General features: G+C 44.1%; 1 protein-coding gene across 1 annotated transcript in view; it reads right to left on the bottom strand.

The window, feature by feature from the left end:
• LOC145345623 (dynein axonemal heavy chain 8-like) overlaps positions 1-17,888 on the bottom strand; it is a 1,557,438-nt gene that overhangs the window by 977,850 nt on the left and 561,700 nt on the right. Inside the window, exon 27 of the mRNA XM_080193457.1 lies at positions 475-616. Coding sequence (XP_080049583.1) covers positions 475-616 — 142 coding nt within the window. The remainder of the gene's footprint in view (positions 1-474; positions 617-17,888) is intronic.

Here is a 17,888-nt window from a genome sequence, read left to right as displayed (position 1 = left end):
AAACATTTTAGCAATTAAGATCAATTATGTTGCTTCAGTAAATTTGGGTTGCTGGATGAAGACAAAATAGCACCAATAATAAAACAAACTGCTGAAACAGATTGTACACAAGAAACATAACCCAAGTACATTTCTTATTGGCACAGTTTCATCACCCTATTACTTTACTGCCCTGAACCTCCTTCCCAAAAGCACTGTACATCACATTAGACGCAACATTCCAGTAAGTTGATTTACCAGCACCTTCACAAGGGCAAATTAGGGAACCCAGCGAGCCATATCCACACCTCATGAAATAACTTAAAAAGTGACACGATATTAGAAAAATAGAGATTTTAAAAATGGTGTCCAAATTAATTATTAATCTCTCCTATATTCACTTTCTCAATTTTGAAGGTTGTATTAAGTCTCACAAGAAAAAAGTCACCAGGTACAAAAGTCTCATCCCTTTCCTTTTTCCCAAAAATGACTTACCTGCTGCATTCTGTGTGTCAGAAACACTCTCCACACGAATTTTCGATTGGCTCCAGTATTGCACTTTACGGCTCACTTCCAAAATCATTTGGATTGTTCGGTTAATAGCATGCTGAATATCATCCAGATTTGGTACCATAACCTGTACACCAAAACACAAATGTCAATCTATCAAAGAAGCTACAATTGAGAATCAAAATTGCCCATCTTGAAGAAGTGTTAACCCAGCACAATTTTGATGAAAGCTCATCTTTCTATATCACTATTCCTAATCACTTCTATTACATAAAAATTTAAATTGATGCAAATATTTCCCTGCACAGCGATGTCAGGAATTGCTTGACAGGCATGGTCACCTTTGATAAATCAATGCAAATTCACTGAAAATTTCTTACAACATTCTCACACACACTGCAAAACTGGTTGAAATTGCACAAATGTCAGGGATGGGATATCATTGAGCAGCAGTTCTGAAAAAAATTGGCATTCATTCTTAAAGCTATCTTCAACAGAAGGCAAAACATGGTCTTGAATTTTTCATTTCAGGATTATCATGAGCCATGTGTAAATTATTATAGGGATAAGTAAATTAGGCAAACAAATTAACAAAGTCAACATGGGTTTTTGGAAAGAGGAAATCATTGTTGATAAATCTACTCAAGTTTCTTGAGGAGATAAGTAGCAGAATAATAAGGATGAACCAGTGGATGTGGTGTATTTGGATTTTCATAAAGGTTTATAAGTTAGTGCAAAAAATTAAAGTACATGGGACTGAGAGTAATATTTTGCATGGATAGAGGATTGATTAGCAGACAGAAAACAGAGTAGGAATAAATGGATCTATTTTGGAATGGCAGTCAGTGACTAGTGGGTTCCTGCATTGGTAAATGCTTGGGTCTGAGCTATTCACAGTATACATCAATGATTAGAATGAGAGAACCATACGTACTATTTCTGAGGTTGCTTATGTCTCAAAACTTAGTCAAAATGCTAGTTGTGAGATAGACATTAAGAGGCTTCTAGGCGATTTAGACAAGTTGAATAAGTGTTTTAAAAAATACAGGTTAAATGCAACATAGAACAGTACACCAGAGAACAGGCCCTTCAGCCCTCAATATTGTGCTGAGCTTAAAGATCAAGCTATCCCACTCTCTTTCATTCTGGAGTGCTCCATGTGCCTATCCAATAACCGCTTGAAAGTTCCTAAAGTGTCCAACTCCACTATCACAGCAGGCAGTCCATTCCACACCCCAACCACTGTCTGAGTAAAGAACCTACCTTGGACATCCCTCTTACATCTTCTACCATGAAACTTATAGTTATGCCCCCTAGTAACAGCTACATCCACCTGAGGTAATAGTCTGTGAACATCCACTCTGTCTAGTTCTCTCTTCATGTTATAAACCTCTATTAAGTCATCTCTCATCCTCCTCCACTCTAAAGAGAAAAGCCCCAGCTCCTTCAAACTTTCCTCATAAGATCTACCCTCCAAATCAAGCAGCTTCTTGGTAAATCTCCTCTGCACTCTCTCCAATGCTTCCACATCCTTCTTATAGTGAGGTGATCAGAACTGAACACAATATTCCAAGTGTGGTCTCACCAAGCTCCTGTACAATTGCAGCATAGCCCATGGCTCTTGAACTCAAACCCCCTGTTAATAAACACTAACACATTATAGGCCTTCTTCATGACTCGATCGACTTGAGTGGCAACTTTCAGAGATCTGTCAATATGAACCCCAAGATCTCTCTGTTCCTCCACATTCCTCAGAACCCTGCCGTTGACCCCGTAATCCACATTCAAATTTGTCCTACCAAAATGAATCACCTCACACTTATCGGGGTTAAACTCCATCTGCCACTTTTTGGCCCAGCTTGCAGCCTACAAGAGCCATCCACCTCATCCCCTACTCCACCAATCTTGGTGTCATCAGCAAATTTACTAACCCACCCTTCAGTCCCCTCTTCCAAGTCATTGATAAAAATCACAAATAGCAGAGGACCCAGCACTGATCCCTGTGGTACACCACTGGTAACTGGCCTCCAGTCTGAAAATTTTCCCTCCACCATCACCGTCTGTCTTCTATGAGATAGTCAGTTACTTATCCAATTGGCCAAATTTCCTTCTATTCCACACCTCCTTAATTTCTTCATGAGCATACCAGCAGGGAACCTTATCAACTGCCTTACTAAAATCCATATATACATCAACTGCTCTACCTTCGTCGACACACTTACCCCTTCAAAAAATTCAATCAAATTTGTGAGGCAAGACTTACTCTTCACGAATCCATGCTGACCATCCTGGATTAAGCTGCATCTTTCCAAAGGTCAAAAAACCTATCCCTCAGGACATTTATTCATTAACTTACCGACAACCGAAGTAAGACAGACTGGCCTATAATTGTAAGAAGTCTCACAACACTAGGTTAAACTCCAACAAGTTTATTTGATAACAAACCCACAAGCTTTCGGGGTTTACCCCTTCATCAGGTGAGTGGAGAGTTCTGGCCTCAAACAGAGCATATAATGGCACAAACAGTTTACAGAATACTGATTAGAATGCGAGTCTGTACAGCTAATCAATTCTTAAAGGTGCAGACAATGTGAGTGGAGATAGTATTAAGCATAGGTTAAAGAGATGTGTATTGTCTCCAGACAGGACAGTATGTGAGATTGCAAACCCAAGCACGTCATAGGGGTTACAGATAGCGTGAGATGAACCCAAGATCCCGGGTGAGACCATCCTCATGTGTGCGGAACTTGGCGATCAGTTTCTGCTCAGTGACTGCACTGTTGTATGTCATGAAGGCCACCTTGGAGAACGTTTACCCAAAGATCAGAGGCCGAATGCCCATGACCACTGAAGCGTTCACCAACAGAAAGGGGACAGTCTTGCCTGGTGATTGTCGAGCGGTGTCCATTCATCCATTGTCATTGTGTCTGCATGGTCTCCCCAATGTACCATGCTTCGGGACATCCTTTCCTGCAGCATATTAGGTAGACAACATTGGCCAAATTGCAAGGGTATGTACCATGTACCTGGTGGATGGTGTTCTCACATGAGATGATGGCATCCATATCGATGATCTGGCAAGTCTTGCAGAGGTTGCTCTTGTATGGTGTTGTGGTTACTGTCCTCCTGAAGGCTGGGTAGTTTGCTGCAGACAATGGTCAGTTTGAGGTTGTGTGGTTCTTTGAAGGCAAGAAGTGGGGGTGTGGGGATGGCCCTAGCAAGAAGTTCGTCTTCATCAATGACATGTTGAAGACTCCAGAGAAGATGTCATAGCTTCTCCGCTCTGGGGAAGTATTGGATGACAAAGGGTATGCTGTCCACGATGTGTCGACTTCGTGTCTTCTAAGAAGGTCGGTGCCATTTTTTGCTGTGGCACGTTGGAACTGTCGATCGATGAGTGCCATTTTCTGTTCTTATGAGGGCATCTTTCTGCATCTGGAGGTGTCTGTTACGATCCTCCTCACCTGAGCAAATACTGTGTACACAGAGGACTTGTCCGTAGGAGATGGCTTCTTTAACGTGTTTAGGGTGGAAGCTAGAGAAGTGGAGCATCGTGAGGTTATCTGTGGGCTTACGGCACAGTAAGGTGCTGAGGTGACGATCCTTGATGGAGATTCATGTGTCCAAGAATGCAAGTGATTCCGGAGAATAGTCCATGGTGAGTCTGATGGTGGGAAGGAACTTGTTGATGTCATCATATAATTGTTTCAGTGATTGTTCACCATGTCACTTCATGACATATGACAACACAGAGTCTCTGAGCAGAAAATCATAGCCAAGTTCCGCACGCATGAGGACATGAGGCCTCAACCGGGATCTTGGGTTCATGTCACACTATATGTAACCCCCGTGACTTGGCTGAACTTGCAACATCTCACTTACTGTCCTGTCTGGAAACAATACACCTCTCTTTAACCCATGCTTAATGCTATCTCCACTCACATTGTCTGCACCTTTAAGACTTGAATAGCAGATTAGCTGTAAAGACTCACATTCTAATCAGTATTCTGTAAACTGTGTGTGCCTTTATATGCCCTGTTTCTGATCAGAACTCTCCACTCACCTGACGAAGGAACAGAGTTTACTATCAAATAAACCTGTTGGACTTCAACCTGGTGTTGTGAGACTTCTTACTTTGTTCTATGAGACAGCCAGTTACTTATCCAATTGGCCAAATTTCCTTCTATCCCACACCTCCTTGCGCTCTTCATGAACTACCGTAGGGAACCTTATCAAACACCTTACTAAAATCCATGTATACGATATCAACTGCTCTACCTTCATCTACACACTTAGTTACCTCCTCAAAGAATTCAGTCAAATTTATGAGGCACCCCTCATGAAACGTGCTGACTATCCTGGATTAAGCTGCATCTTTCCAAATGATCACAAATCCTATCTCTCAGGACCCTTTCCATTAACTTACCGAAAGTGTCAAAACAAATAAGTGCAAAGATTAGATTAACAAACAGAGTGATCAATGATGGATTTTATTGTACATTTCGATTGGGATAAGCAGATTTCTTGAGTTGTACTTCCCTCACCTTTTTCTATGTGACCCCATTTTAACACCTCAGACTCTCTGATTATTAATGTAATACATTGTTGATTATTTGTGTAACAGGTTTGCGATTGCTAATGCACAAGGCAAATAACGTGTTAATGTATTTATTATTAGTATAATAGCGTCTGAATCTTGACTCAAAATGTAATGGGACTCTGAGCAATCAGAGGGCAATAAATAACAGGGCAATAACAGAGGGCAATAAATTGGGACACGTCCAACAGGAAGAACAAATTCAAGAATTAAAGAGCTGCATAGCTGTTAGAAGTAAGCTTGAGATCCAGGTCATGATTGCTGCCTTGGAGCTTACGACCCCACAGAATTTTGTCTTGTGACCTCATTGTGGGTCATGATCCAATAGAGTCATAGAGGTTTACAGCATGAAAACAGGATCTTTGGCCCAACCTGTCCATGCTGCCTTTTTTTTGAACATACAAACATAGAAAACTACAGCACAAACAGGCTCTTCAGCCCACAAATTGCGCCGAACATGCCCCTACCTACTAGGCATACCTATAACTCTCTACCTTACTAACTTCCACGTACTTATCCAAAAGTCTCTTAAAAGACCCTATTGAATCCGCCTCCTCCACTATGTCGGCAACCGATTCCACCCACCCACCACCCCCTGAGTGAAAAACTTAGCCCTGACATCTCCTCTCTACGTACTCCCCAGCACCCTAAACCTGTGTCCTCTTGTGGCAACCATTTCAACCCTGGGAAAAAGCCTCTGAGAATCCACTCGATTAAAACTCTTATGTTCATTCCAATCGCCTGCATTTGGCCCATATCTCTCTATACCCATCATACCCATGTAACTATCTAAATGCTTTATAAAAGACAAAATTGTACCCGCCTCTTCTACTATCTCTGGCAGCTTGTTCCAGACACTCACCATCCTCTGTGTGAAATAATTGCCCCTCTGGACACTTTTGTGTCTCTCCCCCTTTACCATAAAGTGATGCCCTCTAGTTTTAGACTCCCCTACCTTGGGAAGAGATATTGACAATTTTGCTGATCTATGCCACTCATTATTTTATCAACCTCGATAAGATCACCCCTCAGTCTCCTAAGCACCAAGGAAAAAAGTCCCAGTCTATCCAGTCTCTCCTCATGACCCAGTCCACCAAGTCCCCGCGACATCCTAGTAAATCTTTTCTGCACTCTTTCTACTTTAATAGTATCCTTTCTATAATAGGGTGACCAGAATTGCACACAGTATTCCAAGCGTGGCCTTACCAATGTCTTGTACAACTTCAACAAGACATTCCAGCTCCTATATTCAGTGTTCTGAGCGATGAAACCAAGCATGCTGAATGCCTTCTTCACCACTCTGTCCACCTGTGATTCCACTTTCAATGAGCTATGAACATGTACCCCTAGATCTCTTTGTTCTCCAACTTTCCCCAATGCCCTACCATTTTAACTGAGTAAGTCCTACTCTGGTTCAAACTACCAAAATGCATCACCTCACATTTGTCTAAATTAAACTCTATCTGCCATTCATCAGCCCACTGGCCCAATTGATCAAGATCCCGTTGCAATTGGAGATAACTTTCTTCACTGTCCGCTATGCCACTAAGCTTAGTTTCATCTGCAAAATTACTAAACATGCTTCCTATATTCTCATCCAAATCATTAATATAAATGATAAATGACAGTGGACCCAGCACTGATCCCTGAGGCACACTGCTGGTCACAAGCCTCCAGTTTGAAAACAATTACCTACAACCACCCTCTGGCTTCTGTCAAGAAGCCAATTTTGTATCCATTTAGATACCTCTCCCTGGATCCAGGTGTTTTGGAAGTTCTGTGTTTCAAAGTGTTCAGGATAATTTTCTACAATAATACATTCTAGAATTAATAAGTAAGTTAATAAGTAATGATCCAAAGTCTACAAAAGACCATAAGAGGCTGGACGTATTAGGGCTGTGATTCTTCTGGCCCTTTAGCACCTGTTGGGAATCACATTGGCCCGGAGAATGGGATATTAGCAGAAAAACAAGTTTTATGCCTGTTGCCAAACCCGTAATAATGCTCCAGGTCCATCTGGATAGGCAATGGCAAACATAGAAGGAGTGCGGGGTGACTTGCAACAATGGATTAGTCTTGTCCAGAGCAAAAGTAAAACTGGAAAGATGGCCAAACCACGGTTTGCAAGGGAAATTAGAAATAACATTGAATATTAAATCTGAGGGAGTGGCAAATAATTGGCCAAAAAATCCAACAGACTTGAGGATTACAACTGATTAAGAAGAAGAAAATAGAGCACAAGAACATAGAACATAAGAATTGACTGTAACATTTTGTACATGTATCTGACAAGAAAAAGATTGGAGGAGACAAATCTATGTCCTTTACAGTCAAAACAAAGTAATTTATAAAGAACATAAGAACATAAGAAATAGGAGCAGGAGTAGGCCATCTAGCCCTTCGAGTCTGCCCCGCCATTCAATAAGATCATGGCTGATCTGTCGTGGCTCAGTTCCAAGAAAGAAATGGCTGACATGCTGAATACATAGTTTGGTTCTGTCTTCACAAAGGAGGACACAAATAAGATGCCAGAAATGTTGAGGAACACAGGGTTTAGTGAGAGAGAGGAACTAAAGAAGATTAGTATTTAGTGTGAGAAATATGGGCTGATAAATTACCAAGACTTGATAATCTACATGATGTAGAGATGCCGGTGTTAGACTGGGGTAAACACAGTAAGAAGTCTCACAACACCAGGTTAGAGTCCAACCAGTTTATTTGATCGTAATCTGACCAGCTTTCGGAAACGGTGTTACTTCGTCAGGTGTGTGGAAGGTTCTGATCAGAGAAGGGCATATAAAGGCACACACAGTTTACAGAATACTGATTAGAATGCAAGTCTTTCCAGCTAACCTGCTATTAAAATCTTAAAGATGCAGACAATGTGAGTGGAGATAGCATTAGCATAGGTTAAAGAGATGTGTATTGTCTCCAGACAGGAAATTAAGTGAGATTTTACAAGCCCAGGCAAGTCATGGGAGTTACGTGGGGTTACACAATCGACATGCCAGAGCACTGAAGGAAGTGGTCCAAGAAATAATGGATGTATTGCTGGTCATCTTTCAAGATTCTATAGACTCTGGAACAGTTCTTACAGATTGAAAGGTATCCAATATAACACCACTATTTAAAAAAGGAAGTAGGGAGAAAATAAGGAATTGTAGACCAGAAAGCCTGATATTGACAGTGGGGAAAATTCTACAATCCATTATCAAAGACTTTATAGCAAAACACTTGGAAAATAGTTACAAGATTAAATGAGAAAGCTTGGATTTATGAAAGGGAAATCAGGCTTGACAAATCTTCATGGCTCTTATAACATAGAACATAGAATATTACAGCGCAGTGCAGGCCCTTCAACCCTTGATGCTGCACCAACCTGTGAAAGCAATCTAAAGCCCGTCTAACCTATGCTATTCCAATATCATCCATATGTTTATCCAATGACCATTTAAATGCCCTTACTGTTGGCAAATCCACTACTGTTGCAAGCAGAGCATTCCATGTTCTTACTACTCTCTGAGTAAAGAACCAACCTCTAACATCTGTCCTATATCTATCACCCCTCAATTTAAAGCTATGTCCCCTCATGCTAGCCATCTTCATCTGAGGAAAAAGATTCACACTGTCCACCCTATCTAATCCTCTGATCATCTTATATGCCTCAATTAAGTTACCTCTTAACCTTCTCTCTAATGAAAACAGCCTCAAATCCCACAGCCTTTCCTCATAAGACCTTCCCACCACACCAGGCAACATCCTGGTAAATCTCCTCTGCACCCTTTCCAATGCTTCCACATCCTTCCTATAATGCAGCCATCAGTACACAATACTCCAAGTGCGGCTGCACCAGAGTTTTGTACAGCTGTAACATGACCTCATGGCTCCTAAATGCAATCCCTCTACCAATAAAAGATAACACACCGTATGCCTTCTTAACAATCCTATCAATCTGGGTGCTAACTTTCAAGGATCTATGCACATGGATACTGAGATCTCTCTGTTCAACCACACTACCAATTAACTTACCATGAGCCTAGCACTCTGCATTCCTGTTACTCCTTCCAAAGTGAATCACTTCACATTTATCTGCATTAAATTCCATTTGTCACCTCTCAGCCCAGCTCTGCAGCTTATCTATGTCCTTCTGTAACCTGTAACATCCTTCCGCACTCTTCACAATTCCACCGACTTTAGTGTCATCCGCAAACATACTAACCCATTCTTCTATGCCCTCATCCTGGACATTGATAAGAATGACAAACAACAATGGCCCCAAAACAGATCCCTGCAGCACACCACTAGTAACTGAGCTCCAGGATGAATATTTCCCATCAACCACTACTCTCTGTCATCTTGAAGCTAGCCAATTTCTGATCCAAACCACTAAATCACCCTAAATCCCATGCCTCCGTATCTTCTGCAATAGCTTACCATGGGAAACCTTATCAAATGCTTTACTGAAATCCATGTATACCACATCAACTGCTTTACCCTCATCCACCTCTTTGGTCACCTTCTCAAAGAACTCAATAAGTTTTGTGAGGCACGACCTACCCTTCACAAAACCTGACTATCCCTAATCAAGTTATTCCTTTCTAGATAACTATAAGTCCTATCTCTCATAATCCTTTCCAAAACTTTGCCCACAACAAAAGTAAGGTTCACTGGTCTATAATTACCAGGGTTGTCTCTACTCCCCTTCTTGAACAAGGGGACAACATTTGCTATCCTCCAGTCTTCTGGCAGTATTCCTGTAGACAATGACAACCTAAAAATCAAAGCCAAAGGCTCTGCAATCTCTCCCTAGCCTCCCTCAGAATCCTCGGATAAATCCCATCCAGTCCCAGGGACTTATCTATTTTCATATTTTCCAGAATTGCAAACACCTCCTCCTTATGAACCGCAATCCCATCTAGTCTCGTAGCCTGTATCTCTGTATTTTCCTCAACAACATTGTCTTTTTCCTATGTGAATACTGATGAAAAAATATTCACTTAGCGCCTCTCTGACGTCTTTGGACTCCACGCACAACTTCCCACTACTGTCCTTGACTGGCCCTAATCTTACCAAGTCATTCTTTTTTTCCTGACATACCTATAGAAAGCCTCAGAGTTTTCCTTGATCCTACCCACCAAAGTCTTCTCATGTCATAAGAACATAAGAACATAAGAAATAGGAGCAGGAGTAGGCCATCCAGCCCTTCGAGCCTGCCCCGCCATTCAATAAGATCATGGCTGACCTGTCATGTCTCAGTTCCACATTCCCGCCCTCTCCCCATAACCCTTAATCCCCTCGCTTATCAAAAACCCATCAACCCGCGTCTTAAAAATATTTAGCGAGGCAGCCTCCACCACTTCAACGGGCAGAGAATTCCAGAGATTCACCACCCTTTGAGTGAAGAAGTTCCTCCTCAACTCTGTTCTAAACCGCCCCCCCTTTATCTTGAGGCTGTGCCCCCTAGTCCTACTATCCTTTCTGAGCGGGAAGAGCCTCTCCACCTCTATCCTATCCATCCCATTCATCATCTTATACGTCTCAATGAGATCTCCCCTCATTCTTGTAAACTCTAACGAGTACAAGCCTAGTTTATTCAGCCTCTCCTCATAGCTCAACCCCCTCAACTCCGGTATCAGCCTAGTAAACCTCCTCTGCACTCCCGCCAAGGCCAAAATATCCTTGCGTAAGTACAGCGCCCAAAACTGCACACAGTACGCCAGCTGCGGCCTCACCAATGCCCTATACAGCCGCAGCAAGACCTCCCTACTTTTATATTCAATCCCCCTCGCTATGAAGGCCAGCATCCCATTAGCCTTCCTGACCACCTGCTGCACCTGCAGGCTGGGTTTTTGCGACTCGTGCACAAGGACCCTGAGGTCCCTTTGCACCGTCGCCTGTCCCCTCCTGGCTCTTCTTAGCTCTGTCTTTAGGTCCTTACTAGCTAACTTGTAACTCTCAAGTGCCCTAACTGAGCCTTTATGTCTCATCTTGACATAAGTCTCCTTCTTCTTCTTCACAAACGATTCAATTTCTTTAGTAAACCACTTCCTCCCTGCCTGACAGGTACGTACTTATCAAGGACATGCAATAGCTGTCCCTTGAATAATCTCCACATTTCAATTGTACCCATCCCCTTCAGTTTCCTTCCACATCCTATGCATCCTAAATCTCGCCTTATTGCATCATAATTTCCTTTCCCCCAGCTTTAACTCTTGCGCTGCGGTATATACCTAACCCTTTCTATCACTAATGTAAACGTAACCAAATTGTGGTCACTGTTACCAAAATGTTCACCTACCTCCAAATCTAACACCTGGCCTGGTTCTTTACCCAGTACCAAATCCAACGTGGCCTCGTCTTTTGTCGATCTGTCTACATACTGTGTCAGGAAACACTCCTGCACATATTGAACAAAAACTGACCCATCTAAGATACTCGAATTATAGCTTTTTCAGTCAATATTTGTAAAGTGAAAATCCCCCATAACAACTACCCTGTTAATTTTGCTCCTATCTATCTTTGCAATCCTCTCCTCTACATCTCTGGAACTTTTCAGAGGCCTACAGAAAACTCCCAACAGGGTGACTTTTCCTGTTTCTAACCTCAGCCCATACTACCTGAGTAGACAAATCCTCACCAAACGTTCTTTCTGCCACTGTAATACTGTCCCTGACTAACAATGCCACACCTCTCCCGCTTTTACCATCTTCCCTGATCTTACTGAAACATCCAAACCCCAGAACCTGCAACAACCATTTCTGTCCCTGCTCTATCAATGTCTCTGAAATGGCCACAACATCAAAGCCACAGGTACCAACCCATGCTGCAAGTTCACTAACCTTATTCCAGATGCTTCTGACGTTGAAGTAGACACACCTCAAACCACATTCCTGCCTGCCAGTACATTCCTGCAACCTTGAAACCTTATTCATGGCCTCACCACTCTCAACCTCCTGTACAATGGAACTACAAATCAGGTTCCCATTCCCCTGCTCTGGCCATGATCACAAGAAACTACAAAAGGTCATGAATAAAACCCAGAGCATCACTCATACTAGTCTCCCATCCATTGACTCCGTCTACATTTCCCACTGCTTTCGAAAAGCAGCCAGCATAATCAAAGATCCCATGCACCTCAGGCATACTTTCTTCCACCTTCAGGAAAAAGATAAAAAAGTCTGAGATCACGTACCAACCAACTCAAAAACAGCATCTTTCCTACTGCCATCAGACTTCTGAATGTACCTACCTCGCATCAAGTTAATCTTTCTCTACATGTTGCTATGACTGTATCTGCACTCCCTCCTTTCCTTCTCTATGAACAGAATGGTTTGTCTGTATAGTGTGCAAGAAAAACTACTTTTCACAAATAATAAAATCAAATTCTGGAATTCTTTGCAAGTGGAAATGAGTAGAGTTGATGAGGGAGAGTTGATGAGGACACAGACCCAGGTTGCTGATGGCAATGCAGCCTGGGAGGCAGTCGCTGCCTCGGTCAGTGCCATAGCACTGCCCCCCAAACCAGGAAGCAGTGCTGCAAAAAGTTAAACGACTTCATCTGGTCAGCAAGAGTGAGTATTTAACCCCATCTAGCATCTTTCCCACAAATCTCCCTCAGATCCTCCCATCTCCAGCCCCCTGCATATTTCCAGCCCCTGACCTCCAAGTACCTCCTTCCTATCCCTCCCAAGAGCCCCACTGTGCTTGCCCTCTAGGGGCCACTATCTGATACTCTTCCACACCATAATGTTTTCATGGCTCCTTCTGTCTCCAGGGGAGAAAACCAAGCACAACACCAGAGAGAGGGTAAAGGCAGGGGCTGGTGAGCCAGGCCTCTGGGTCCACATCCCCATTGAGAAGTGGGCGCTGGATCTGTCAAGGGAAGGGGAGATGCAGGCTGTCAGCGACAGCATGGTTGGGCTGCCATCAAGACGTGAACACTTGTCAAACCTCCACTTACTTTGAGGTAACTTCTTGGGGGCATAAGTTTTGGATGCAAGGGGCAAGGGTTAAAGAAGATATATGAGGCATATTTATTCGCATAGAGAAGTTAGTGGGCTCTTGGAACATGCTGCTAGGGGACGTCGCTGAGGCAGAAATAATCGTGGCTTTTAAGGGGCATCTTTACAACTTTGTGAATGGGATGGGATAGAGGCATATGTCCCTGGAAGGGCCGGGGGTCACAAATGTGATGGGCAGCCTGGTCACTGCAGGCTTGGAGGGTTGAAGGGCCTGCTCCTGTGACGTAATTTTCTTTGAGCTTTGCTCTATGTTCAATGGAGACCCGTGAATCACATGTTTTGCATCCTAGATTCCTCTCCTTCCCTTGTACTTAACCTTGTGTCCAGTGTTGCAGGGATAGAACCAGATGCACGGGAGCCATCTGAACACCAGGTCTTTACTGCAGCTGCCATCCATTCTGGTCAGGACAGCTGAAACGAGTCCTCAGAAGATATGGCTGAAGGAACCTCCAAGGTGGCACTGTTTTGGCATCAGCTTCAACCTCACAACTCACCATCCCAGATACTAATACTTCAGTGGGTCCAGTTAGTGGAGAGCGTTCTGGATCACTCTCTGGTGAGCACAACACATCTGCTAATGTATATCAGGTGGAGGAGGGAATGTTCAAGGCCTCTGGCATTTGGGAGCCTACTGGAAGCAAGGACTCAGCTGGCCCCAAGCTGATACGCCTCTGAAATCACTTCTCCTTCAGCTACTGGAGATGCAGCAACAGAGCCAGGGAATGCAGGAAGGGCTGATGGCCCCACTGGACCAACTGCAAGACTGTTGGGAGGAGTCCCAAAACTTTCAGATGGACCAGCTATTGCCCGTCTTGAGTGGTTCCCAGGGCAATACTGCAAGGGTGTGTCTGCAGTGGAAAGCCTGGGTCAGGGAATCTTCACCATGGGCACCAAGTGATGGCTGAATCTCAACAGGCCACAGCAGAGTCCCAGAGGGTGTTAGCTGAGTCACAGCAGACTACAGCTGAGGAACTGAACAGGCTTCTTGAGATTCTGCAGTCCATGGCTGAGAGACTTGAGAGCTTGCAGGAGACCCAGCCAGGCAGCACTGAGACACAATGGCAGCAGCCCAATTGTAGAGCGTTATGGCTGAGGGACTGCAGAGCATGGCCCAGTCTCAGAGGACAGTTGCTGCAGCTATTGACAGGTGGCCCCCAACTCAGGGGGCCATCACAAAGGCTTGACCACCATGGGTAGGAGACAGGTCGTCCTCCACGAGTGGCAGGCCCAGGTGATGATGGAGCTTCTGGAGTTCACAGCAGAAGCAAAACCATCCCACGGAGTGAACCAGGGGCCCACAGGAACCTCAAGGGAGGAGGAAAGGCTCAAGACAATGCCGGGGTCTTCCAGTCAAGAGACTATGACTTTAATTACACCTTTGACACCTCCCTTCCTGACACTGGGGCATCTCAGGGACAGCATGATGAAGGGGGTGTTATGAAAATGTCCCAGACATCTGGGACAAGGGCTTTGTGCACATCTTTCAGCTGGAAGAATGCTGAATGCACCGTAGGACCCAGCGGCATCCACAAGACCCGAGGTCAGTGCTGAGACCCAGGTCCGTGCTACAAATCAGACATTGGAGACCCTGCTGAGCAACAGTCCACCATCCCCCAACGCTCATGCAGAGTCCCCACAGGCCCTCAAACAGACCATTATCCACATCAAAATACCTAGCCTTCAAGAGAATAATGACCACAACACCATATAACCCTGCCACAGCAACCTTTGGAGGCGCGCCGGATCATTGACACGGATGCCATCATCTCATGTGAGAACGCCATCCACCAGGTTCACGATACATACACTTGCAACTTGACCAACATTGTCTACCTGATATGCTGCAGGAAAGGATCTCCCGAGGCATGATACCTTGGGGAGACCATGCAGACACTACGACAATGGATGAATGAACACTGTTCAACAATCACCAGGCAAAAGTGTTCTCTTCTGTTGGGGAACACTTCAGCGGTCACGGGCATTCGGTCTCTGATCTTTGGGTAAACGTTCTTAGAGTTAAGAAGGGCTAAAAGAGGACATGAGAAGACTTTGGCTGATAGGATTAAGGAGAATCCAAAGGCGTTCTATAGATATGTTAAGAACAAAAGGTTGGTTAGGGCAAGATTAGGGCCAGTTAGAGACAGCAGTGGGAATTTATGTGTGGAACCAGAAGAGATTGGAGAGGCATTGAACCAATATTTCTCTTCGGTGTTCACGCAGGGGGACATAAATGTAGCTGTGGAGAACACTGGGTTACAGGGTTGTAAACTGGACAGTATTGCAGTTGACAAGGAGGATGTGCTAGTTATTCTTGAGGGTTTGAAAATAGATAAGTCCCCTGGTCCAGACGGGATTTACCCTAGGATTCTCTGGGAGGCAAGGGAGGAGATTGCAGAGCCTCTGGCTCTGATCTTCAGGTCGTCGTTGGCCACCGGTATAGTGCCAGAAGATTGGAGGTTAGCGAATGTTGTCCCATTGTTTAAGAAGGGGAACAGAGACTTCCCCAGGAATTACAGACCGGTGAGTCTTACTTCTGTTGTGGGTAAGGTTTTAGAAAAAATTATTAGGGATAGGATTTATAGTTATTTGGAGAGTAATGAATTGATTAGAGATAGTCAGCATGGTTTTGTGGAGGGTAGGTCGTGCCTTACTAACCTTATTGAGTTTTTTGAGAAAGTGACCAAAGGGGTGGATGAGGGTAAGGCAGTTGACGTGGTGTATTTGGACTTTAGTAAGGCGTTTGATAAGGTTCACCATGGAAGCCTTCTGCAGAAATTGCAGATGTATGGGATTGAGGGTGATTTAGGAAATTGGATTAGGAATTGGCTGGCGGATCGGAGACAGAGGGTAGTGGTTGATGGTAAGTATTCGACATGGAGTTCAGTTACGAGTGGTGTGCCTCAGGGATCTGTTTTGGGGCCACTGCTGTTTGTAATTTTTATAAATGATCTGGATGAGGCTATAGCTGGGTGGATTAGTAAATTTGCTGATGACACCAAAGTCGGAGGTGTGGTAGATAGTGAGGAAGGGTGTCTTAGTCTACAGGGAGACTTGGTCAAGTTGCAGAGCTGGGCCGAGAGGTGGAGGATGGAGTTTAATGCAGAAAAGTGTGAGGTAATTCACTTTGGCAGGAATAATGGATATGTAGAGTATAGGGCTAATGGTGGGACTCTGAATAGTGTGGATGAACAGAGGGATCTAGGTGTATGTGTACATAGATCCCTGAAAGTTGGGAATCAAGTAGATAGGGTTGTTAGGAAGGCATACGGTGTCTTGGCGTTTATTGGTAGGGGGATTGGATTTAAGAGCCGCAGCGTCATGTTGCAACTGTACAAAACTCTGGTGCGTCCGCACTTGGAGTATTATGTGCAGTTCTGGTCCCCACATTATAGGAAGGATGTGGAGGCTTTGGAGAGGGTGCAGAGGAGGTTTACCAGGATGTTGCCTGGTATGGAGGGGAGATCCTATGAGGAGAGACTGAGGGATTTGAGGTTGTTTTCATTAGAAAGAAGGCGGCTGCGAGGGGACCTTATTGAAACATATAAGATGATCAGAGGTTTGGATAGGGTGGACAGTGATAGCCTTTTTCCTCGGATGGAGAAAGCTAGCACGAGGGGGCATAGCTTTAAATTAAGGGGTGGTAGTTATAGGACAGATGTCAGGGGTAGGTTCTTTACCCAGAGGGTGGTGAGGGATTGGAATGCCCTGCCTGCTGCAGTTGTGGATGTGCCTAGTTTGGGGGCGTTTAAGAGATCCGTGGATAGGTTTATGGATGGAAAGGGTTTGGTTTAGGTTAGAGGGTCGTTGTTTTTTAACTGGTCGGTGCAACATCGTGGGCCGAAGGGCCTGTTCTGCGCTATAATGTTCTATGTTCTATGTTCTACGTTCTAAAGCGGCTTTCACGACACACAACACAGAGTCGCTGAGCAGAGACTGATAGCCAAGTTTCGCACACATGAGGATGGTCTCAACCGGGATCTTGGATTCATGTCACACTATCTGTAACCCCCACGACTTGCCTGGGCTTGCAAAATCTCACTAACTGTCCTGGCTGGAGATAATTCACATCTCTTTAATCTATGTTTAACCCTCTCTCCACTCACATTGTCTGTACCTTTAAGACTTGATTACCTGCAGAGATTCGCATTCTAACCATTATTTTGTAAATTGAGTTTATGTCTTTATATGCCCTGTTTGTGAATGGAAATCCCACTCACCTGATGAAGGAGCAGCACTCTAAAAGCTAGCGGGGTTTGCTACCAAATAAAACCATTGGACTTTAACCTGGTGTTGTGAGACTTCTTATCGTACCTACCCTGTAGCCAATGAGGATACAAAGATTTCTCTCAAGATCCCATCAATTTCCTCCCTTGCCTCTCTCAGTATGCTGGGGTATATCCCATCAGATCCTGGAACTTGTCTACCTTAACGTTTCTCAGGAACCCCAATACCTCATCCTTCTTGACTTCAACATGACCCAAATTATCTACAGAACCTTTCCCTGACGCACCATCCACCATGTCCTTTTCTTTGGTGAATACTGACACGAAGTATTAATTTAATACTTTGCTCATCTCCTCTGGCCTTCTCACATATTCCACACTTGCTTCATGTGTTCCCAGCCTCCTAGCCTTGACAAATGCTTCCTATTTCTCTTTGCTCATGCTCACAATATCTCTCATTGTCCAAGGTTCCCGAAACATAAGAACATAAGAACATAAGAAATAGGAGCAGGAGTAGGCCATCTAGCCCTTCGAGCCTGCCCCGCCATTCAATAAGAT

The sequence above is a fragment of the Carcharhinus amblyrhynchos genome, chromosome 7, assembly GCF_965287045.1.
Source record: "Carcharhinus amblyrhynchos chromosome 7, sCarAmb.v2.hapA, whole genome shotgun sequence".
Taxonomy (NCBI): Eukaryota; Metazoa; Chordata; class Chondrichthyes; order Carcharhiniformes; family Carcharhinidae; genus Carcharhinus; species Carcharhinus amblyrhynchos.
The sequence above is the reverse complement of the archived record's forward strand: the minus strand, read 5'-3'. Positions and strand labels throughout refer to the sequence as shown.